We start from the raw sequence: 26,481 nt of genomic DNA on the forward strand, positions 1-26,481 counted from the left end.
CCCCCCCGCACTCTGTCATTTATATCCAGAGTAGCTGTATAATTTATCATTCAAACCAGGGACACTTTGAGAGTGCAAGGAAAAGGCTGTTAATAAACACACTGGGACAAGAGGCATGAGTGGGGATTGTTCCTGGCAAACCGGAACACAAAATGAACTATGTAGAGCGTGGCATGACCTGGTTCATGACCCTCAGCCCTTTGGAGGTTATGATGGCAGGCGGGCAACTGAGGTGCATTCTCTATCACTACTGTCCTGGCAGAAGCCTTCTTTCTCCACCCATGCTCAGCCGTTGGAAACTTGTTTTTGGCCCAGATCCCATGCCATAGCTCAGGACAAGTTTCCTTAGGCAAATTGTGGAGATGAAAGCACAGACACTCACCAGCACTGTAAGACTCACTGATCTTTGAAGTACTTTGCCTCTGGGGTAGTAGGGATTAATTTAGTCCTGGGCCTTGAACCATTACTTCAGATGAAGTGGCCAAGAAGCCTTTTCCTAGAGGGATTCTGTCTTGTGGCAGGTACAACGGATGTGGCTTTGCAGTGTTTGTCTCGAGTGCCAATTCCAGAGGGTGGACTGGCTGGACTTAAAAACAACCGCCCCAAAAAAACGATTGACAAGTAAAAGAGAGGCAGCTCCCTTGTCCATTGTTTCCCTTTCCCATCCTCCGCCTCCTCCTCCCCCAGCCCCTCATTGATCGTGGTCACAGTGCTGCCGACATCTGCTGAACGCATTTGGCTCATTTCTCCCTTTCACACTTTCAAAAATAGATCCTCGTCCCTCCCAAGATGTTGTTTACACGAGGGGCTTCATAACGGATTCTAACGGAAGACACTGAAAAGGTAACTTGTCAGAGGGGGAAGAGGGAGGTTGCTGGGGGTAGGGTTTAAGTGGGAAGTAAGCGTGTGCAAGCAAGTGGGGCTCCCAGTCCTAGTCAGGTAAGCAGTGAGATCCCTGGGAGGGCAATGCAGTTGGCACTCGGAGCTACGAGAGAATGTGTGCACGCAGTACAGGTTGATCTAGAACAGAGTCCCTCAACAAGACTGTGGATAGGGACCTCCAGGGAGCCTGTAATGGGGCAGACGGGTTCAGTGGCTCTGGGGCTGGGCCTCAGATTTGGCATGTCCGCTGATGGCAGTGCTGTTGACAACCTGGTACATACTTTGAGTATTCCTGTTGGGCATGGAGCAGGAGTTGGAAGGACTCAATGTTCTTATCTTAGTTCCGGTTGCACCCCAGCTCAGGTGATTCGCTGATCCCTAGGTAACCTTTGTATCTCAAATTGAGCTAGCAAGAGTTTTCCCTATTATATACACCACAGGCTGTGTTTGGAACCGATAGGTAAGCAATTAAACAAAACAAAACAAGACAAAAGGCCTGAGATAATAAAAAAGATCCCAGAGGCTTTTTATATTAAAATACTCCATCAAGAAAAGTTAAAGATAGCAGGAGGAACAAATTCTGCAGTGCAAATCGAAGCCTTACTAATGAAATGAGGTCCGGGTGTATTCAATTTAAAGCTCTAATTGTATATGTAAAAAATCAACACCTGAAGTTTAAAAACAGAAGTTAGATATGATCATTTAAGTTACAAAAGATCACTTCTAAAAGCATTTAAGGGATCTCTGTTTTAGAGTAAGTTTCTTGAGGCGAACTAGTATTGGGTGTTATTAGATGAAGCAAATATACCTCCATTGTTCTTGTATTGACTAAAGGACAGAGCGAGAAAAGACCTTCAATTTCCACGTATTGTGAGCCATACAAATACAAAGAACTACAACCTCTATAGCTTAAAAACAAAACAAAAAAAAATCCCCTTTGCATTGGTGAAACCCTTGGCTCTCAGGAAGACTCCCAAAGTTGTAGGACTGACAGACTTGTCTTTAGGATAAAATTTTAGATACTGCATTACCATTTTTCCAAATGGGCCAAATAGGAAACAAAGTTAGAATTGAAAATGGGGTCTAGTATTCTTCTGTAAGATATCCCCAAGAGTCTTGTGATGTGTAGGACTTTATACTCTTGGTGATTAAATAGCAGTAAGGCAGGTGTCCATATGCTCCCTGGTCTTAACCGTAGACCATTTTAATAGCTCCCATGATTCTTTGGTGCTTCATAGTCATATGCTTCCTTATGACTGCCAACTTTTTTTAGAGTAGGTTGAAATGTTAAAAAAAAAAATTGTCCCCAGGGAAAACAGATCTCTAACCTTACAAGTGGTTAGTACTGTCTTGTCTTGGGCTGAGCTGCATTTACTGGGAATCTCCAAAATTGGAGATTGGAAAACTTCAAGCTTGCTTAAATGTGCAATCTCTGTGTGCATCCCAATATGGATTTGAGGACTCAGCAGATGGGATACAAGCAGGACTTTTTCCACGTCTAATTCTTTGATGCACTTTATTTGGCAACATAAATTCTTGACAATGGGCCCAACTTTATGTTCTTAAAAAGGTGCTGTAGCCCAAAGAAATTAACCTAGTGTCTGTGCGCTGCTTAGAGGAATCGTCAGTTCTCATTCAGAAGGCAAGACCAATGGGTGGGATCTTAGATACCTATTAAGCCAGCTGATGGGGGTTATCATGTGCTTAATACATTCAAATTATTTACCTTCAATCTCACCTCTTTTATCCTGTATAAGAACATTTTACATAATTGCAATGGCCCTATGCAATGGATTGAATTGCTACTTGCCCTCACAGTTCTCTGTCTTGAAAGAAAATATTTCCGGGCTCTGATTTCTGAAAACAGAGCCTTAGAAGTTTGATGACATGGAGAACAGGTGGTCAGAAACAGTCATTCACACCGGCAACAACTCTCGGCCCTCTTGCATCTGTCGTCACTCTAGGGAGAAGGTCGCCCCGTCTTTTAATGCCATTTTAAAAGCATGACTGAGCTACTGTTAGACTACCCACTCGTTAATTCTGTCCCTTCTGACCTCTAACATGTGTTCCTTGTCACTATTCTATCAAAAGATTGCTCCCTCCTTGCCTTGACAGTACTTTTAGCCCAAGCTTAAAATCTAGACCCGTGTCAAAGTATTGGCGGGAAAACAAACCCATGTAATTCTTTAGTATGTATACGCCATCTCTCTGGAGTCCCATACAGGTAGTGTTTTATCTTCTAAATATTTAAGAGCCTGGGAATGAAAACTTCCTATTTTTACTCTACTTTTATGACTATGAAGAGCTGAAACAAATCACATCAATATTTGAAAGTTTATAACTTTTTAAAACATTAACCAAGTAAAAATGCTATCACTTACTGAGCCCATGGGGGATTGCAAAATGTATTTCTTAATATTAATTACTTTGGTATCCTCAAGCCCAATAATTTGAGTGCTGCCCATATGATATTGTCACTGTTTCACTCATATAATAATGGTGTCCTTATAGCAGTAACCACCCAACGAATGCTGTTCCCTACTCTGGAAATGTCAGACTACAATGAAACGCAAGTGTCCTGGTGGTAATCCAATCTCCTACCCAAAATATAACTCTAATTTTTCATTAATTAGGTTTGAGATAGAAAGTAGGCCAACATTCATTTCACTCATCAAAATTTTCATTTTATTCTCTCAACTGAAATATTCAGAGCCATTCAAATGTATTCTCAAAGTTTAGCAATGGTACAGATAAGTTGCCTTTCCAGTTTCTTATCTACGGATTCAACTGGTTTTCATTGTAAAGAAACGAGTTATCATGTTAAGTTCTCAAACGATAAAGTGAGTAGACAATGAAGGAGCTACAATAAAAACGGTGTTAGGACAGAAGAAATCGAAGTCCCCACCATAGCCCATATTTGGAGAAGAAAGCGAATGCCTCTTCCATAAATGGAATGGAGTCCGTGTCCTCATTGCCTTTTCCTGTAGGGACACAGACTGAAGCCTTAATCTTTAAAGTATTAAAGAAGGGATTTAGAAGTCTGTAGGCAAAAAACAAAAGTAAACTAAACTAACACTGAGCAAAACTTTGGCCACACTCTCAAAGGATAGAAAAAAATTCCTCAGAAACACAAGCCAACTCCTTCACCACACAAGACTCCACAACAATCTTTAATTTATCATCAAAATGTTCATTTTATTCTCCCAAATGAATTATTCAGAGCAAATCTAATTGATTTTCAAAGCTTGGCAATAATACAGAGAGCTTGCATTTCCAGGTTCACTCCTACATAGTTTAAATGGTACTAATCAAGGACCATCATTTAGCCTTAATTGGCTTATAGAAACCTGCTGAAGAAACGTTGCTTTGGTTGACCCCAAATCCTAGTAATCCATGACTAGGTACATTTCCCAAATCTAGTTGTGTCTTTTCTTAGCTACCTAGATTTGGGACCTTAGCACATTTGAGAAATTTCTTGACAATAGGTTTTCTGAATTTGTATACATTCCTGATAGGTCTCAAGGGGAAACATATAACTCATGTATGAATTAAATGATAATGTGCATATAAGTTTTTAAAAATAAATGATGTTTCTTGATACATTGTAAAAACAACAACAACAAAGCTTGACCCTTTTCAGTATGTTGTATAGTGATTTATTTCACTCCTAACTGAAACCTCCCTTAACTGGGGACTCCTAATTCTATCCTTTGGTAGAGAGAGGTGGGAGTGATAGTCTATTGTATAAGTCTAACCTGTACTAATACCTGTACATCTTTTATTATGAAATGATATTTTCCGATGGATCCAAGAACATGCAGTCAACTTGCCATCTTCATTTTGTTTCTACTTAGTAAGCTGCTAAGTATAATTCATTGGTATTTAAATTTAAAAAAGCATTGCTGATCATAAAATGGAAGAGCCGGGGACATGGAGCAGGAATCAGCTTCATCATAATGCACATGCCTCTCTCTTACTATTTACTCATTAGGTAGCTTATTGGGCACCAAATATGTGATAGGTATGGTGCCACCTTTACCTGACGATACGGTGGCAAACCAGGAGCTAATTGCTGAGGAAAGTAATATGAGGGGGCATTAGAAAGTTTGTGGGAAAAAGTGGATTGAAAAGGTAATAAAAGAATTCCCAATGGACTTTTTGAAGCCCCCTTGTAGATATTCAATGAGCTATTAATTAAAAGGGGAAAAACTGCTGAAATGCAAAGGACAAGGTGTTATAGGAGAACCTACCTTGCTGAGAAGGATCAAATCATCTACCTAGACAGGATGGATGAGTGGAGCAAGCTGAGATTAAATAGAAGAAATTGGGATTTTTTTTGTTTACCCTTCTGGGTCTTCATTTTCCTTTGTCACACACATACACATACAGGTACACACAGATCAGTGTTATTAAGCATGCGTTTGTTTGTTTTTCTGCAAAGATATAGTGATGCGGGATTAACTGTATTTCTTTAAAGTAATTTTCTTTTGTCAATTGCTAGCATCTGAGCAGAAATGGACTATTGTGAGTCTTGACCATGAGTCTGGACTATGAAGTGTTGATGATGTGTTCTAAAACAGTACTGATGATATATTCTTTGTATTTGTTGAGTAGCTTTAATTTTCTCTTATCGTAGTCTTGTCACTTGATCTTCCGAATGACAAATTCCTGTGTGGCTGACCAAATTCCACTGGAATGCAGGAAACAAAAATATATGTGATTCCATTGATAAATCTACCTCATGCCAACCCTGCAATTGAAAGAGATTTCTTGATGCTTAGAGCAATTAGAGATATTTTCATTTTATTAAAATAACCCCCCCCCCTTTTTCCAGCTGTTTAGTATATAGCAGTGGACAATTTGCATCCAAATCTAAAGCAGACAAGCAAACAAAAAGTTCCATTTTCAGTTAAAACAGATGCATGGATGCAATGAACAGAAAGCCACCCGTACTGTGTTCCCAAGTCTCCATTACAATCTTTGTCCATGGAAAACAGCTGCAGGCTTTTCTCAGTCATGGTGAGAACCAATTACCTCTGGACTCCTGAAATTGTAGAACTTTTGATATTTTATTTAGGAGATTTAAGGCACACGAGACACAAGAACCTTTGAAGAGAGTCTATAAAGTCTGAGCCACCTGAAGGGAATACATTGATTCAGCAATGCTTGCAACTAGTAACTCATTGAAACAAACTGCAGAGAAGTCATCTTAGGCTGTTTAAGTGGCTTGGCTAGCACACTGGTTAGTGTGGTGTTTCTTGATTCTTCCGAATGTGTTGGAATTAAGTCCAGCTACGTAGGACTGAGTAGTCAGAGTGAGGAAGGCAAAATTCTCTTCGATTCATTTATTTTCAAATGCCCACTTCTCTTCTTCATTTCTCCCATTGGCCGGTAATGTAGGCAGGGAGAGAGATTAAATTATATTGGTCAGTGGATGAAGCACCTGCTATTCAACACAAACAACTCTCTTCTCTCACCCCAGAAATAAATCATTACTCACTGTGTCCAGCACAGCAAATACCTCTCCCTGTCCTTGTTCCATCCCCTGTCATTTTCCCCTGACCCTTTGCAATGCTGCTAGACTTCTCAAAGGGCATTAAGCCCATGGAATACAGGGGCCAACAGGGAATGCAGAGAAAGAAATATCTAGTCTAACCCAACTGCCCTGCCTGTCCCCCTAATGACAGTACCTCCATCGTGGGTCACAGACGTCAGCTTTGTGAAACTAATGCCTGTTATTCTCCCTGCTTTCTCCTTTGTCCCTACAGCGCCATGGCTACTTATTCTGCCACGTGTGCCAACAATAGCCCTGCACAGGGCATCAACATGGCCAACAGCATTGCCAACCTGAGACTGAAGGCCAAGGAATATAGTTTACAGAGGAACCAGGTGCCAACAGTCAACTGAGGAAAAAATAAATAAATAAAACAGGCCTAAGAAGAAATCAAAAACCATAAGACACCTATCCTGCTCTGTCATTTCTTCATCTGCTGGGGAAAAAATAAAAATAAACAAACAAAAACCAGAACTAAAATATTGGGACCATGGCAGAGAAAAGCAGGAGAGGAGCAAAATGAAAATTAGTTAACAAATGTTCCTCCTCCCTCTGGGATACCACCGCCACTTGTTGCTCTGTGTGTTTATTTTGTTTTTCTTCCATTCTGCTTTGCTTAATATACTCTGAGCTTTTTCAGTTAGGTCCAGCCCACCCATGCCCTTGGTTGTCTGAGATTTAAAAACAAAACAAAACCCTGCAGCAACCAAAGAAATCATATACAAGTATATATATAATTACAAGGTACAGTAAGTCCCTGGGTTATGAATTTTGGATTTATGTTGTACTTGTCCTTTAACGTTATGTAAATGTGTCCTGACTTTGAAACTATTAAACCGATTCTTATTCAAACAAAAAATTCTTTGTCACATTCACCTTCACTTGCTGCATGTTCAGCATTTAAATCATTGAAAAGTTTCGAGTTGTTTCCTTGCACTAAAAATCCCAAACCTACTGGCTGCACTGATTCTCACCCATAGGGCACTATCGAGGATTTCTGAGATGGTAGATTTGGGGAGGAGCAGACAGTCTCACCCTTCTCCCTCAGAAGGTGGGTGCATTTAAACTGCCAACCTTACCCTTAGCAGTCCAGAGCCTGGTCCACAGTGCCACCAGGCCTCCTTTTCTTGCACTATAAAGTAAGGCGAAATAAGATCCTTATGCACCCCTTCTGACTTACTTACCAATTGGACTTAATGACTCATTAGGAACTGGTTTTCTCTATGTCCCAGGGAGTGCCTGGACTCAGAATAAGTGCCTAGACTCTTGTTGACCTGCTTGAACCTCAGTGAGTTTCGCTGCCTTTCTTCCCAATTCACTGCACGTACGTTCTGGGAGCTTTCATAAAACCAACATCTTTCTCCAAAACAGCTGTGCCAGGCATGATTCCCTTTCTCGTTGTCTCCATCTCTGTTAGTTATGATAAGGTATTTGTACAACATCTGCTTACTAGTTATCTGATCCAATATGACTGGTTGTCTCTGGCTAATTCTAAGCTACAAACTATAGATCCAGTCTCTAGATATAAGCTATAGATTAAGCTCTAAGCTATGTATTAAATATCACCATTACCACCATCCCTTTCTCTCCTGTTCCACCGGCCATCATAAGTCAGAAATCTGTGTTGCTTTCAAATGAGGTGCTGTCACAGGTGATTTGATAGAATAATTACTTCTTCTTTGAGACAGGAAGATGAATTTCTCTAGGGAAGTAAAGACCGAGTTGTAAACAGCATTGCCTCCATCTCTTTCGGGCCTTGGGTAAAGAGTAGTCAGATGCACACTTATATATACATACTGTAGATATTTATATAGTTTAAATATATATAAAATATTTTTGTGAGCTTCAATCTACAGTTTCTCAAATGCTACAACCCACCACCCTCAAATTCCACCCTTCCACCACTGTTCTTGTTTCCACAGTGATGAGACTGATTGACATGGAATCTTGTTTCTTTCTCTGCACAAAATTCTCATTAAGTCCACAAGCAATTGATAGGTAGGTCAGCTTCTTGAGAACAGGCCTCATTTTCACATTATGCCTTTAAATGAATTGGAAATATATATATATATATATTTTGAGTGTCCATTTGTTAGGAGCCCAAGCTCCGATGGAATGAAGATGTATCCTGATGGTGAGAATTGCACTGAGAGGAAGGAAAGCCATTTAGCCATTTGCCTTTTCTCTACCCAACAGGAAATTGAAAGACACATGTTTAAGTGGAATGCTTAAGGTTTGTCTAAATTCCAAATATGCCAAAGGCAATTGTGGGCTATTTAAATATTTTTTTGACATTTTGACATAAAGTTTGGTGTCCTAGTGCTGGGAGCTGGGACAGTTCTTTCGCTCTTTCCTTTTCTTTGTTCCCAGCTGGACTTTTGATGCTTGCCAAGTAGACTTGACCAAACACATTACCATGCTGTGCCTCAGCTTACCTGTTTGTCAAATGGGTTTAACAAGACTCTACCTACCTCACAGGGGTGTTGTGAGGCTCTATTCATTTGCTCCTTTCTTCTTTTCTGTATTTCCTGTATACCCAGCACTTTGTAGCCAAGGGAGGGAAGGGACCATAGAAGTGTACAATAGCAACACAACAATACGGTACCTGGTAGCCTTGTTTCCTAGTGAGGACCTGCTACCTTGCTGTAAATACTTATAACCTTGTATTTGGAAATGAGAAATAGATTTATATTTACAGATCTCACCAACGTCACATCATCTGACCAAAGAGTAATTTAAGCCACATGCAACAAGCATATGATTTTTTTTTACATATAGTCTCATCTGACCAGCTTGGTGCTATTAATTTTACTTATTAGTGATTTTAAAAAATGACTCTGGCCAAATATGCTTACTTTGTACTGAGTGACAGGCAAGAAATTTTGGTTTAAAGATGCACTTTCATTACAAACTTGTATTTCCCTTGGCATATCAGATTGAACAAATGGTATTGAAAAAAATTCTAGCAGACACCCATATGAAAATGAACTCCAAAATGTTACAGAAATACTCCTCAGAATAACAAGAAGGAAACTTATGTAGCACATTGTGATTTCATCAGCTGATTCCTTCTTTTAACCCACTTTGAAAGCATTTCTTACTTAATGGTTCATCCCGGTTGGTTGAACTACACTTAACACTTGCTTCCTAAGGAGCCCCATTGGCTCATTCTTTTGTCCTACTTGCCTCTCTGGATTATCAAATCCCAAACCAGCAGAATATCCTAACAGACCGAAGCGTTCTTTGACTTGTGAAATGATTGCAGTCCAAGAAATGCGTGAACTTGGAGACTTGGAGCATAAGGAGAACAATAGAAAGGATCAGGGTTAGTACAGGGAACTGAACTCATACATGAGAGGGTTTTCCTAAGAAGGGAGGTCAAGAAGAGGTAGGCAGTGGGTCACATGAAAAAAAAAGCCACTTAATGCTTTCCCCACTGTCACAGAAGAGAAAAATTGTGCCCATAACCTGAATGCTAGGTGAAACCGACAATGAATGACCAAGTGGAATCTGGGAGCGTCATACATAGAGTAGTCAGTACTGGCCACGCAGTACAAGAGCTTCCATTATTGAAGGAACACCCAAGTGTCTATTATCTGAGCACTTGATCAAGAAGCATACACATGGTATAAACACTCAGTTTTGTTCATTTAGTGTTGGCTTTTTTTTTTAATGACTTACGTCTCCATAACAGATTGGGAGAAGGAGTCATCGAGCTCCTAAGCCAGGTGTCAGTTGAGGCCCCCAGGTCACAAGTTCAAGGCACATCCATATTCCTTTCCATCATGGAGACAGATACAGAAAACATCTGTAAACTGTCTCTCTGGGTCCCTAATCATTCCCCAAACAAAGAATTGATTTGCAAAGTACTTGGCAGGTTCAATCCAAAAAAGATGAGGGGATTAAGAAAAAAAGGGAATGGCATTTAGAGTATAAAGATCTCATACGAAATGCAATATGTAAATTATATCTTGCTTTATGATGTAAAATATACATTGTTTGCGCTAGAATAGAAATTTTTCCTTTTCAATAAAAAGAAAGAAGGAAATAACTATGTCTTCTGTTACATTTGTTAAATATTGAGTTTGTTGACTCTTTTCTTTTTCAATTCCCCAAACACAGATAGGCCAGATAGTCTGGGCTCGGAGATTACATTCAGAAAAGTGTAAATTAATGAGTGTTTTTTTTTTTATCAGAACATGACACTTCATGTAAAATGAATAATAACATTGTTATTCAAAAGATAATTGTAGGGGGAACATTTTTAGTATAATGAGACTTGTGTACAGATGTAGTGTTTAGCAGATGGACTTTAGCAAGAATTTACGAACCTCTTTAGCATCCACAATACCTGGTACCATATCAACAACTCAACTCTGCCATCAAGTTCATTTCAACCCCTAACAACCCACTGGGTCAGAGTAGAACCGCCCCTCTGAGTTTCCAAGGCTCTCAATCTTTATGGGAGCAGAAAGCCCTATCTTTTTCCCATGGAGCAATGGGTAAATTTGCCCTACTGATCTTGTGGTTAGCAATCCACCTCATATCCCACTGTGCTACCAGAGTTCCTTAGGTACCATATAACTACAACAACAACAAAATTCATATAGTGTCTGGGGTCTTAAATGCTTGAAGATAAACAAGTGTCCATCCAGTTCAGAAGCAACAAAGCCCATATGGAAGAAGCACACCAGCCTGTGTGACCATGAGGTGTCTAAAGGATTAGGTATCAGGCATCAAAGAACAAAAACAATCATATCATTGTAAATGAGGGGTAGTGAAGACCGAAAGCCCTTCTGTAGGTAACAGCACACCCCCTTACAGAAGGGTCATGGGGAGACAGACGAGCCAGTCAGCATACAGTGTAGCAAAAATGAAACATACGACTTTCCTCTAATTCTTAATTGCTTCCTTCCCCCCACTATCATGATCCCAATTCTTCTTTACAAATCCGGCTAGGCCAGTGGATGTACACTGGTACAGATAGGAAGTGGAAACACAGGGAATCCAGGACAGATGACCCCTTCAGGATCAGTGGTGAGAGTGGCGATACCAGAGGGTGGACAGAAGGTAAGGTAGAAAGGGGGAAATGATTATAAGGATCTACATATAACCTCCTCTCTGGGGGATGGAGAACAGAAAAGTGGGTGAAGGGAGACGTTGGGCAGTGTAAGACATGATAAAATAACAATAATTTATGAATTATAAAGGGCTCATGAGGGAGGGGGGAGTTGGGGAAAATGAGGAGCTGATACCAAAGGCTTAAGTGGAGAGCAAATATTTTGAGGATGAGGGCAACGAAAATACAAATGTGCTTGATATAATTGATGTATGCATGGATTGTGATAAGAGTTGTATGAGCCCCCAATAAAATGATTTTTAAAAAATCACAGTCTTTAATTTTAATATAAAGAAGTAGCAAAATAAGACTTCTTAGGCAACTCTTAGACATACCATTGGGGGTTTGCTAATGGGAAGGATAGATAAACCAATTGTGATAAAAGAATAATTTTTCTATACAAATTAAAATTTCATTTGAAAGGCAAGTAAGTGTAGCACGACCAAATGTCTGCATCAGTTCAAGACAATGAAGGGAGTTGAGTGTCACACAAATAGCGAGGGAGAAGAAACCCGGAAGAGGAAGGAAACACACTGTGGGTTGGAGGGCTGAGGGCTTCCGGACTGAAGTCTCGTCATCAAGGCTCTGTTGAACACGGGGATGGGAAATTCAGGCAACTATAGCAAGAGGGGGTGAGACAGGATGGAGTATGTGGAAGCAGAGTCGAAGGAAAGATTGGGGATTCGAGGAGCCCTTGGAAGAGACCGAGTGTAGGGAGAGGAATCTGGATTTGTCTTCTGGCACATAGGAATTCACTGATGACTTTTAATCAGGAAAATGTATTCTGAGAAGAGAATGAAAATAAACTAGAGCAGAACAAGGTTTGGAAGCAAGAGACCCACTAGAGCTTCCTGCAGGGCGCCCGATAAGAAAGGATGAGTAGGAAACATCTTGCGTGGGAAGAATCAACAGCATTCCACGGTAAGCAAAAGAAAAGGTACTAACTGATTGCACCGTTGGAGACCCAAAGACTGGGAGAATCAACCAGGAACAAAACGAGCAAAAGCTGTCCAAAACTAAAGCCAAGTGAACAAAAATAAATGGGCCCCAAACTGGGGAGTCACTGAGCTTCTGGAGAAGATGGTTTCTGTTCATTTTTATATACTGTCTTGAATTTGAAAACTAACATGCCAATCTCCAGTAAATGATCACCTGAAAGTTAGATGTGTAATGAGATCGAGAATGGAGCTATACATAGTCCCCAGATTTAGGTCTTATTCAAGTTACAACAAACCACACTTAGCCTGGGTGTGTATATATATTGTGAGTAATATATACTAATTACTATGTTGCAGTATATGATTTGTTTGTGTTTTCATGTCGGTTAAGCTTATATGTAATGTTTTCAACCCCCAGAGACAAAGGTTGGATTGCATTTCCACCCCAAATGAGTCCAGACCCACTATAAAGTTCATACTACATTCCATATACCCATACCACTTCTGCCTGGTTCATCCTATTGAGAAATAGGCACGGAGTTGCTTTTGTGTGGGAATGGGAATGCCTCGATCAACTTCAATGTGTGTTGCCAAAGACTAATGTGTGCCTTCACTTTTGGGGTGAAGGCTGGAACTGGGATTATAAAAGAGGTGGGTAAGCCAGGGCCTGAGAGCTAGGGCCCAACATTCCCCCTACTGGAAAGGAACTCTCAAAAGCCTGATAATTCTGAATTTAAGCCAGGCTTTTCAGGTCATGAAGTAAAAATATTTGTGAAGACCGTAATTTATGTAACAGTGTGTTAGCTTGATTTATAACATAAATATACGGGTATAAATATGTGGATTTTCATTTTTACTCTTGCCCTGGGTCCTGGGCTTGACGAGGCATGAATCCTCAGGAAGTCTCTGTTTTTCCCTGTCTTTTGCCTCTTACTTTCTCTGCGTTTCTTAATGTTTCCCAGCTGATCAGCATTGGAGCACACAGAAAGCACTGCTACTGGCAACTTAAAGTTTTTTCATTTACTCTGTAAATGTTTTATTGTGAATTGGGGTGAAGGTTTACAGAGCAGATAGGATTTCCATTCAACAATCCATATAATTTTAGTTTCATGTCATGGAATGGAATGTCAGGTAATATAACTTATCTTGCTTCTTCCCTGTTTCCTGTTTCTATGCCTTCTTCCCTAACGCCTCTGAAGTTTGTCCTTGGGTAATGACTGTCCTTTTAATTTCAAAAGATAGATTATTCTAAGGTGTGCTTACCTCCCTAGAGTGATTTTTTCCTTTCTAAAAGTGTCTATTGTTTGGCTGGAAAAATTGAACTACAGGGGCGAGTTTATTTCTGGATCTGAGTGGGAAGAGCAATAGTCTCTAGGGTTCCACCAGTCTCTGTATGACTAACCCCTGCCCCCCGCTATCCCCAGCAACCCTAAACTCACTGCTAACAGTCATAGCAACACTACAGGCCAGGGTAGGACGACCCCATCAGCTTCCAAGACTGTAACACTTTGAGGGAGCCTCTGTCCTGAGGAGCACCTGGTGGTTTCCAACGGCTGACTCGAGGACGGCAGCAACATGTAACCTCTATGGCAGACCAGTCAGCCTGTCTCAGAGTTTTTTAGTTTTGCTCCCCATCTTCATCCTCTCTATTCAGGACTTTCCAATGTGACCCCTTTCAGAGCAGATGGTAGTAGTTTCAGAGTCTAGTGGCAGCTTTAGAATTCATGTTCTTTCAAGAGTCAATGAGCTTCCTCCTGATCCAAGGTAGAAAGGTCTAAATGAAGGATTCTGATTGGCCTTACTGATGTTATATGCCCACCTATTCATAGTTACTGTGGTCAGAGGGGTAGGGGCCTCTGATTTGCTCAAAGACATGGAATTACCTGACCGATGGGTCTACTGGGGGCATGAGGAAATGACCGTGGAGCAGGAACGGCCTCCTGACAGAGGGAGGGAATTACCAGAGGGAAGAGATAATTGAAGAACAGAAAACAATGCTGATTCAACACTTTCCATGTGTTTCTCTCCAGCCTGCACACCCTACTTTCTTCCCAGTTATACAGTTTCAGAAATGCCTTTAGCTAGTTACCAATTTCAGAAGTCTTATTGAGTCTTCTGCCGGGGTGGGGTGGGGTGGGGGGCAGGGTGATACAAGTTTGGGTCAGGAAGGCAGAGAGTATCGGTCCGCTATCTTCAGACAGCTTCCCGGGAGATTCTGATTTATAGCAGATGAGGTGTTCGTTATGTGGTCTAGGTTTGTGAGGAAGTAGGACCGTTGGAGAGACTTGAGAGGATGTTGAGGAGACGGCCAGTCGTGCCTCGTTTCATGCTCCCATGGACTTCAGCCGCCTTCTACTTTATGCACAGAGGAAAAGGAGGGTGGGGGTCCTTTCGCAGTTTGGCAGCGTTTGCTATTGTCTGACCCTTAGGGGTCTTTGGCTTTTTTCCTGCTCCTCAAATTGTCTTAGATCATGTAGTTCTCCAGTTTAAGGCTGTAATTACTAACATTCTATTTTCTCCTATCAATTTTATATTTGTAATTACTAACATTCTATTTTCTCCTATCAATTTTATATTTTCAGATACTATATTTCGCTATTAAGTGGCAGCAACTCAACTCAGATCAGGCTGAGGTGATTTGATTAGGGATTGTCTTATGTGCATAGAAGGCGGGTCATAATGAAATGAAGAGCTGTAGAAAGTCAGTGGAATTCTGAGAACTCGGGTGATAAAACCGAGACTTCACATTACCAGGATTCCGTGTCTGTCGTTCATCTCCGCAAGTAAGTTTTCTCCATGTAGGAATGAAAGTAACCTTTGACAGATGCCAAGGCATATCCACTCAACTTCTGGAAGAAAGATGTGAGACGAGAGCTTGTGGCCTGGCCTGTGAATTATTGTGCCCTGAGCTTGTTGCACCCTGAATAGCCAGATGTAGGTACTTGCCTGCATCAGATACTACTTGAGCACCAATAATACTTCTCTTGTCCCCTTTTTCCCCTCCAGTTATTTACAGTCTCCGGGACAATCCAAACGGCTTTGCCTATAGAATCTCAACTGAGCCCGTTGATAAATGCTGTTGACTTTCATCAATTCTTGTTGTTAGGTGCCATCTTGTCAATTCTGATCCATAGGGACCCTACACATAAGAGAATGAAACACGACACGGTCCTAAGCCATCCTTTCAATTGCTCCTATGCCTGAGCCCAGTGTCAATACACATCGTTGAAGTCCTTCCTTTTTTTTCTTTTTTTTGCTGCCCCCCACTTTACCAAGGATAATATCCTTCTCCAGGGACTGGTCTCTCCTCACATTATGTCCAAAGGATGTAAGATGATGTCCTTATATCCTTGCCTCTGAGGCGTGCTCTGGCCCTACTTCTTTCAAGACATATTGTTTGTCCTTTTAGCAGTCCATGGTACTTTCAATATTCCTCTCCAGCACCATAATCCCAATCCACCCAGTCTTCTTTGGTTTTCCTTGTTCAATGTCTAACTTTCACATGCATGTAAGGCAATGGAGAATACCACAGCTTGGGTCAGGCACACCTTCATCCTCAAAATAATAGCCTTGCTTTCTCATACTCTAAAGAGGTCTTGTGAAACAGATTTGCCTAATGTAACACGTCTTTTGATTTCTTGACGCTGCTTCCATCAGCATTATGGATCCAATCAAGACAAAATCCTTGACAGCATCAAGCTTTTCCCCATTTATCATGGTGGCACCTATTGGTCCAGTTGTGAGGACTTTGGGCTTCTTTCCATTGAGTCATAATCCATACTGAAGGCGGCAGTCTGCGATCTTCATCAGCAAGTACTTCAAGTCCTCCTCACATTCAGCAAGCAAGGCTGCATAATCTGCATTATCTCAGGTTATCAATAAGCCTTCCTCCAACCTTGATGCCACATTCTTCTTCATATGAGACAGCTTCTCTGATTATTTGCTCAGCAGATTGAATAAGTATGGTAAGACTATACAACTATGATGCACACCTGTCCTGATTTTAAGCCATGCACAATTAAACTTTTGATCCATGTACAAGTTCCAAATGAGCCCGATAAAGTGTTCTGGAATTCCTATTCCTCTCAACTATTCATAGTTTGTTGTGATCTGTACATTCAGGTGCCTTTGCATAGCCAATGAAACACAAGTAAACATCTTTCTGGTACAGTATTCTCTGCCTTCATCCAAGATTTATCAGACATCAGCAATGATATCAATGTTCCATGTTTTCTTTTGAATCTGCCCCAAACCTCTGACAATTCCCTGTCAATGTAATGCTGCAACCACTGTTGGATAATTTTCAGCAAAATTTTATTTGCATGCAATATCAATGACATTGTTCTATAATTTGAGCAATCTGTTGGGTCCCTTTTCTTTGGAATGGGTACAAATATGGGTCTCTTCCAGTCAGTTGGCCAATAGCAGTCTTCTAAATTTTCTGGTATTGATGAATAAGTGCTTTCAGTGCTTCATTAACTCATTGAAACATTTCAATTTGTTATTTCATCAATTCTTGGAGTCTTGTTTTTGGTTAATGCTTTCAGCGCACCTTGAAATTCTATGTGTATAAATAAGATACAGTCTAGGGATGGAGAATAAGTTATTATATTTGTGTGAAGAGGTATATGTTAATCTGATTGCACCATTGATACTCAATGTAACTCCTACCAAAAGATATTTCCCTCATAGGTCTGGTAAGAAGGTGGGGGCAGGTACTGATAGTATTCACCTATAATTGTGAACAGAATTCCCTGCAGTGCCATCATGCTGTGTTATAAATCAAGTATGATTTATATGCTTGATAAATAAATCAAGCATTTGGTATGATCTCATCACTGGTAAGAAGCAAGAATGGAGTACATCCTTTGGCCCCAGAATGGACTTCCATCTGCTTGACTTTTGGGTTTTAGACTGAAGAGCACCCGCCACCACATGAGACTTTTCCTCAAGCTTTCTTGAATTTTTGTGGAACACTGCAGCAATTTTCAGAATCCAGAACCATGAGGGAATATACTCAAAGAATTGAGGTGGGGGTGGTTGGAAGGGGATGATTGGAGCATCTTGGAAGAGTAGGCATTTGGAACTTTTCCATCTCCAATTCCTTGGGACAAGTTTGGTATTAATTCTTACAAAAGAAATTATCACCACAGATTGTTTCCAGCTTCATTGTTTATAACTATTTTTTTCTTACCAATGTTGGCAAATACTTCAATTAAAAACATACCAAATCATTTTCTCTTTCCTGTGGAACGAGAACTAGAATTTCAACAAAGTCCGTATTCTCTGCTTTCTGGGCAAATGGGCAGATATCCTTTCCCAGTACCCCTTGCAATTAGATATGGCCCCTTACTAATTCCTAGCTAATGGAGTGTCAGCAGAGGCATTTGACAAGTTCAATTTCAACTCATGAAGCTACCTCCCATTTTCACTTTTCTTTGGTCTTTCATCCTTTTAGCTGAGAAACTTCCACGGACTTTGGGAGCTGACTTGTAAAGATGGTAAGCCAGCAGTATCTTGAGATCTCCGAAGTATCACCCTAAGAAGCAAAGCTGCAGCCCTTACTGACTTGGAGCTGCTCTCAGAGGACCGTGGGATAACGTTCTATTCTGTTGAGTCATGACATAACAAAATCTATTTGTTACCATGGAGACACTTCAATTTGACCCAAAAATGCTTCAAAAGAAAAGCTCAGAAGTGCAGAACAGCCATTGCATGCCCTATTGAGTCTAGTTTAACTTTGATACACATGAGGTCGCCATGGATTAGAATCAATGTTACAACTCATTATATTTTACGTAAGCTCACCCTGGACTAACATACTTCAATTCTTTTTCTTCTATCTTTCCTACTTGTTTCTTCCTTTTTCTCTTCCTCATTTCCTGCCTTCTAGTCTTCCTGCCTCCTTGCCTTCCTGCTCTACTTCTTTTCTTTTTCCCTCCTTTTCCCTTCTGCCTTTCTTGTTTCTATACCTTCAGCATTTTACAATCTCTGTTGAAATTCATAGGCGTATAGCTCTCATTGATTGGGAGAAATTATTCTGCATCAGGTCCTTTACATATATGATCCATAGTTCTGTGACCGTTTGTACCTCTTGGGTTATAACATTAAAGAACTAACTGAATGCATGCACTAAATAGCCATTTAAAATAATATAATGCCTGATCCTATGAAGTGCCTGGGAAATATCTCAAAATGTTATTCTAGTTATAAAAAGACAGCCTTCCTGAAATGAGGAAAGGCAGGTCATCTACAAATTGAAGACATCTGAAAACGATTTCTTAGAGCCACATATTTATTTGCTTAGTGTCACTCAGTCAAGCAAAGGTAAAATAAGGCTAGCAATCCTGGACAGCTAGACAAACCCACACATGTGCACAGGAAGACATGGACAGAAATATTCATTGCAGCATGGTTTGTAATAACAAAATATTGGAAACAAACAAAACGTCCATCAATGGGAAAATAAACTGTGGTAAATTCAGACAACGGGATAGTATTTGGAAATTAAAAAAAAATGAATGACCCACGACTATATATATCCACTTAGATACCTTTCAGAAATATAACAACATTGGGAGCGGGAGGTTACCAAAGGGTGCATGTCACTATTTACATAAGTGTAAAGAGCTCTCACAATGCCCTTATATTGTTTGTAAACCCCTAAGTATGGGGCAATAATATTAAAAAATGCCTGGGAACTGAAATCAATTTCAGAATAACAGTATCAGAAAAAATATTTCTGATTAGGGAAGAAGGGGAAGGAGGGGGTATATACTCAGTGGTTTAAATATACCTGAAATATTTTATTTCTCAAAAATGGCAAAAAGCAAATAGGGTAAAATAATAACATTTGGCAAAGCTGGATGGTGAGTATAGAGTGCTCACAATCTTAATATCTGCACTTCTTTCTGAGCTTGTTATGTTTCAATTTTTTAATACAGAGGAAAAGAAGGGGTATTATGTACACCCTACAACTTCAGCAGGGGAGGGCTTGTGTGTTATGCTTGTATTATACAAAAACTTGCTTTAGCAAACAAATGAAATGCCTCAGGTCAGTCAGTATTAGCCTTTCAAACTACAGAGGGTCCTTAAGGAACAGGACTTCGTTTTGCTGTGTGGAGGCAACAGAAAAATATGCGTGTGGGTCACGAGAGTCCTGTTGCAGACTAGCAAGCATTGATGGGAAGTCAACAGAAGGGAATTTCAGGGGCCAGCATGATGTCATGGGAAAACCACGGGCCTTGGTTCCAGTTCCTGAGTGCCTATTTATTTTCAGTGCAACCTTGAGCAAATTACCCTTTTTCCACTCATCTCATTCTCTTCCTGTAAAATCAACCTACATCACAGGTTGGTTGGAAGAACAAAATGAGACTCTGGCCATTACTACCGGACCTGCATCACATAGACTCTTCCCCTGTTCCCTGCTCTCAATGGAAAGTTGGATAGAGTGAGTGGAGTGAGGTGCTGCACTGTACACTATAGCAGAGGTAGATTGTAACAGTGATGAGAGCGGTGTGGCAGCAAGAATAGGGAGAATAAGTAATACAGAAGAGAGAAGGTATAGAATGCGCATGACTACGCCACTCTTCCTAAAATTAGACACAAGATGTTTTCTCGGTGGCCTAGCTACCTCTAATCATGGCAACCCCATGTGTGGCAAAGAAGGAATGCACTCACAGGAATTTAAAGGTTGGAACTTTGGGGGAGCAAATGCCATTGCTTTCTTTTTCTGGGAGGTGGCCAGGGGAGGCTCTACTTGAGTTGAATCCCCAACAGTCTGCTTCCTACCTGAGCACTTAACCATTTACTAATTGCCCTGACAGCAATTGGTTAGCTACTTCAAAAATGGAGGTTTGTTTTTGTTTTTCATTTTGTTTTGGCTTGAGTAAAAAAAAATTAAAAAATTAAAATGGCACACTCAAGTTAAAATATCCTTTTCCAACCCAATGGAAATTCTACAGAAGTGACCAAAGGAGAGAGTTCTGATGCATGGCTTCTTTCACCTTAGTATCACCCAAAAGCACAACCCCAAAGCAATAGAACAGAATTAGCTGTCTCCTTCCCCTGCTGGTCTTTTCTGTGAAATGTGGCCCCTTGTCAGAGATAGAATGTTAGATGAGGTCCTCTATGAAGAACTTGTCTCATCCTGACTAGTGATCACTCTTCCTTCCGCACCCCCAACTTGCCCTCTTCTCATTCTAGGTGAGTTTTCAATGGGTCCTTTTGACATTACCTCTAGGATGCTCAGTGAGGAAATAAAGCAGTCACCATGTGGACACAAGGACAACTATTGAGTTGTACTTCTCCGAGCCTCAGGAGATAGATGTCTGGGGCAGGTTCCCACATATTCCTGTTCCTCTGTTCACGTCTCTAGATATGATTTATCCCTGCTCTCTCAAGGAAAGCATCCATTTCCTCCCCCACCTCACCCCAACACCAATAAATCGTTGATGATCGTGTGAACTTTTAGAATATCCTACAAATATGCTGTTGAGATGAAACACAAGAATATAGAATTTTGAAGATAAAAATGTGGGAAAATACAAAAGAAATGGAAATACTAGAATACTAGAGAGATGGAAATTAGTGTATTCATGTTAGTGTGAATATGTACACTGTAAGGCAAAAAGGAATTTTAAAAAATGAGAAAGATCACTGTTGTTACCAGTTGACATGCTCTTGGCTCTGACTTAAGGCCACCCCACGTATAACACCTACAAACCAAGAGAAGCCAATAGACTCCTGGGGCTACTGGAAGCCGAGAGAACAGATAGAATCTTCCCCTGTAGCGGACAGAGAAAGAGAAAGACACTGCTGACACTTCACAGTGGAGTCAGCTTTCAGAACTGCTGAACAATGAGTGTCTGTTCTTTAAAGCCTTCCACTTTGTGGCATTTTGTTATAACTTCCCTTGGAAACAAAGACAATTGTTTCAATCACTTATTATTTACACAAAGATGAAACAAAACAACTATGTTGGTCAATATTCCAAATGCCTCGAGTCTTAAATCACCAAGACTCATTTAGGTAATAGAAGTAGTGGGCCCCTATGTTCAGAAGAAACCAAATCTGTCTGAAGTGACTTCTAACACCAGTCTGGTGTCTATTACACACCCACTAAAATGCTTACAATCAAAGAGACTAACAACACCAACTGCTTATGAGAATATGCAACAACTAGAAATCTTGTATAGTGCTGACGGTGATAAGAAACAATACTATCACTTTGGAGGTAATTGAAAATACTTACTGCTAAGCAATCCCACTCTTAGATGTTTACCTAAAAGAAAGATTCATAGACAAATGTTGGTAGCAGCTTTACTCATAATAGCCCCAAATGAAAGTGACCCAAATTCCTTCTAGTGAATGAACAGATATGGTTGTTGTTCAATGAAATGCTAGTCAGCAATGAGACAATATGCTTATTCATGCAGTAGCACTGATGATCCCCAAAATATTATGTTGAGTGTAAGATGCCAGAGACAAAAGAGTGCATGCTGTTTTATTCACTATGTGAGACCCTCAAATAAACAGATCTGATCTATAATAAAACAGAAAGCAGTTCTGTGGGTTGCCTGGGGCTGGGGCTAGGGAGGACTGAGTGAAAGGGTCATGAGAAATCTTCCTGAAGTAAACAAATAGTTCTGTATTTTGATTGGGGTAGTGTTTACATGAATACAATTTGATGGGCTTTGACAAATGTATGTATATAACAAATATGCATATATATTAATGTGCCCACTAAACTGTACTGTTAACTTTGTACCTTTCTCTGTATGTAAATCATGTATCAATAAAGTTGATTTGAAAATATGAGTTGTGATTTTAGAACAAACTGGAGACTGACAAATAAAATATGCACTGCTAGGGGGACCAAAACGAATGCAGTCAGGGGGTGGGGGAAAGAGTAACACTCTGATAAAGGATTAGGGTCTTAGGAAAGGGGAGCTAGGCAACAGTTGTTAATAATGGCACAATTGGAATGGAATGAGCAAACTCTGGCTATACTTAATTCAGATAACTGGTATAGATAATTTTTCAGATAACCCTCAAGACATAAAGAACATATGCGGGGGTAACCCTAAAAACTGTCCAAAACTCATCTGGACATCTGAACCTCTTTGAACGGATGAAAATGTCGACTCATAGTGCAAATGTTGACTCGTAATGCATTTGAAGTTCATTCCACCTGCTCAGACTGTTATGTAAGCTTTCTATTTAGAGGTTCTGAAAAGATTACCTAACAGTATACAACAAAAAAGTTCTGATTTGTGGCAGACAGGAGGCCACGACAATACACCTGTTCATGCAGCCATCTCAGTAAGCCATTTTTGGCAAAAACAGCATGCCTCTCTTGCCCCACACACCTCACTCCCCTGACCTCACTCCACAAGACTTATTTTTGTTTCCACCAATGAAGGGGGACATGAAAGGACAATGATTTGATGATGTAGAATAGGTGAAGAATAAAATGAGGGAGGTACTGTCAGCCATTCCAAGAATGGAATAAGAGATTTGACAAATGTATTAAGTGTAATGGAGAATACTTTGAAGGTGACTTAAAAAAAAAACCAACTAAATGAATGAGTATGAAAATTAATTGATGTTTCTAACTTCTGGCTTATAATAATATATGTGAAATAATAAATTCCTGGCATATGGTAAATAACCTATGCATTTCACATGTATTAAAAACTACTCTTTAATATAGAGATTTTTAAAAATACATAGTTTTAAAAAAATTCTCATTTTGGGGGGAGGTACTCCCTCATAGGTTGAGGTCTGAAAAGGAGTAATGATAATTATGATAATATCATAATCATGTTTTATTTGATTATATTTATACTTTGCCTGATGCCCAACATAACTATATGTTTACATTGAGTTTCCTGATATTTAAGCACAGCCACTTAATGGAAGATGATATCAAAAACAAATGAATGTTATTTACCAATATGTGTTCATTGGTTTACATTTCACATGAGCGTGAAATACATTGTCAAGCAATGCCGTGTCACACTCTATATCACAGAATGACACTGTTAAGGAATATCTGAGGTCTGACTTTAGCTACAAATTTTAAATTAAACAATAGATATCTTAATAATGGAATAAGTATACCAGAAGATAACTTAGATACAAATCACAAAACTAACAGTTCATGATGGCAAAACTTTTCTCTGTTAAGGGACACAAATTCAAGTTGGTTTTAGAGGCAAACTTAACACAAGAAAATCTATATATCGTACTGTCTTCTGACAGAGGCCCGCCAATGTAAATGATTGAAAAGTGACTTCTACCCTGCATTCTATATTTGAAGCAAGTATCTATAAGAGTATAATTATTAAATACTCTTTACAAGTAAATAAAGCATGATACTGTTATGTTTCTAGTGTTCAGAGACCCAGCTTCAATAGGAGTAAGAGTTCAGCTGCTGGTTAGCTAACACAGAGTTATGCCTCAGGTACACTGTGGAGTTTGCCAGTTTTCAATTCCTTTGAGTTTCTAAACACTTAATGCCAAAATTAAACTGAAATATAAGAAAGAAAAATATCCAACATATGCAGTTTTATGGGTTGTTTTATCATATAGATCTCAGAATAAAATCATTAGCGATGATGAATATTCTTTATTACGCTTGAGAATTTGCGTAAAATTGTGCATAATTTTAATAGGGGATTCATGTTGTACTGCCCAGATTGAACTCTAAAACTGCCCAATTTCAAAACCAAATATTCCCCAAGTCAGCCAAAGAAAATAATTTATTTTCTAGTCTCCATGCTCCATTAGGGTACAAAACATAAAATAAGCCAAAAATTCCTCCACAGTGGGCTTGCAATCTTAAGAGACCATTATTTGCTCTTCAGAAAGTCAAATGTTTTTTCCCAGAACCAATTTTGTTGCTGGCCACCTTGAGCCTTGAGAAATCTCTGAGAACCTTCTTGGGGGGAAAATGAATTAATGGGGAAATTTGGCTACAGAAAACAGTAAATGGGTTTCTCTTGCTATATTCGATGGACAAGAAAGCATGAGATTTCTAGACCACAGGTGGAAGGTGTGTGAATCACCTCTAGAGACAGTGACTCCTCCTTTTGATACTCATTTAAACCAAAACAAGGTTTACTCATTATTCCTTCCTCAAGGACAAAGTTAGGCTAATAGAAGATGAACATGCTTTTCTATGAATTGTTTCTCTTTTCACGGAAAAGGAAATCAAGTTGGGAAAGACCAATTCAATACTTTTAAGAAGTCTTTAGTACAAACATATTTCGTCCATTAGGGTAATGTTTTCCTCAGCCTTGTCAGGAATAAATCCCAACCGTCTCCCCTTAAGAATCCAAAGACACAGCCGATTTGTTCTCAGTTGAGGCAGTGAAATGTTTGAATGGGAAACACATGTCCATTGGGTCTAGAGCAGACATGCTAGGAAGCCTCTTGTTAACGAGGCCCCCACTCAGCAGTAATCTGACAGCCACAGAAACTAAACAAGCGACCAGAAATTAGCTCCTAAATAATAGGACTTCCTGGGAAGACAGTGGATTTTAATTCCACATAGAACCCTCACTACCTAGTATGACGTTTAATGGGCTTTTTATTTCAAAAAAGGGAGATAAGTGCTGTTCAAAACCCTACTTGGTCATTGTGCTTCTCTTTCTTGGAACACCTGACTGCTCGGATCCCACAGTGTTGCCTGTCCTGGGCAGTGTTTCTTTTCGAGTATTGCTCTCCAGTCTTCCTTTTCTATGTTTGGCTTTACTAAATCAAGAATCTCAAGGAAAAGGAGTTGTGAAATTGGAGAGGGGGGATATGATCTTTTTGTAAGTATATTGCCACATCTTTCTCCTGCTGAGCTGCTCATGGGCTCAAACTGCCAAGCTTTCAGTTAACCAGTGAGTCCTTCACCACTGCCCGACCAGGACTCCTTGAAGGGGAAGGTGAAAAGGTGGCATTTTCAGTGTCAGACCAGGAGAACATAGGAGAGAAGTAATCACAGTCTAATCGGTTGGACTTGCTTGCAGCGATGGCCCTTGTTCATGTAGGGTGCATGACCCTATGCGTGGCTAATTGTGAGCTACTCTTGTAAATAAAATAACACTAGTCATTTTAATTGCATGGTATGCTTTGTGCAAATATTAGGAGTCGTATTTCAAGAAATAGCAATTTGGAAAGCAAAGTGAGTCCTTAAAATGGGTCATACTGGCATGTGCTTCTATCTATTGCTAGTCACCTTGTTAGAAGCTCTAAAGATACATTATTAAAATACTTGTTATCCAATCATGTTTTCATATGTGTTCTAGGATTTTAATATTTGTCATAAGATATAAATTAAAAAACAACTCCCTAGACTTAACACCCACCATCTTCTGCCAGTTTATCTTAGCATGGTACCTTGTGTGTTGCTGTGTTGCTGGAAGATATGCTACCAGTATTTCAAAGACCAGCATGGTCACCCATGCTGGGGAAGTCCCAGCAGAACTTCCAGGCTAAGGGCAGAATGAAAGGCCTGGTGAAGTACTTTCAAAAATGAGTCAATTAAAAACTTAGAGATCAGAAGAAAATAATGTCCAATCTTGTCCAACTTGCTTGTTTTGCGAATGTCATTAGGAGCGTTCAGTACTTAGGAGGACATGATGTTTGATGAAGTACAGAGCCGGTGAGAGAGTCACACCAATGGACTCAACATGCTGATTGTGAACATGATATAGGCCCAGAGAACCTCTGTCCTGCTGAACATGCAGCAGGCATGCGTCAGAATTAACTCAACAGTATCTATCTATCATCTTTCTAATCTATCTATTCTTATTTATTAAAGAATTTTTAGATAACTATGTTGTTAGATGCTTTCCAATTGGTTCCAAACCATAGCAACACTATTACAACAGAGCAAACACTGTTTGGTCTTGTGCCATCTTCACAATTGTTGTTATGCCTAAATCTGTGGGAAGCAGAAAGATTTCTCCCAAGTTGTCGCCCCCAAATATATG

The 26,481-nt window shown here is 39.9% G+C and overlaps 1 protein-coding gene across 5 annotated transcripts in view; it reads left to right on the forward strand.

The window, feature by feature from the left end:
* PRRX1 (paired related homeobox 1) overlaps nt 1–18,292 on the forward strand; it is a 97,260-nt gene extending 78,968 nt beyond the window's left edge. For 3 of the 5 annotated variants that reach the window (XM_045298165.1, XM_045298164.1, XM_004706738.2), the window contains 2 exons: nt 772–843; nt 6,651–6,737. In XM_045298165.1, the coding sequence (XP_045154100.1) occupies nt 772–816 (45 nt within the window). In that variant the 3' untranslated portion in view covers nt 817–843; nt 6,651–6,737. Of the gene's footprint in view, nt 1–771; nt 844–6,650; nt 10,488–17,951 lie in introns of those variants that run through there. The other 2 variants (XM_045298166.1, XM_004706737.2) reach the window with 2 other exon arrangements.
* Nucleotides 18,293–26,481: the final 8,189 nt, after the last annotated feature.

This window comes from Echinops telfairi, unplaced genomic scaffold (genome assembly GCF_000313985.2).
Source record: "Echinops telfairi isolate 266 unplaced genomic scaffold, ASM31398v2 ScPeMD7_7424;HRSCAF=8462, whole genome shotgun sequence".
Lineage (NCBI taxonomy): Eukaryota > Metazoa > Chordata > Mammalia > Afrosoricida > Tenrecidae > Echinops > Echinops telfairi.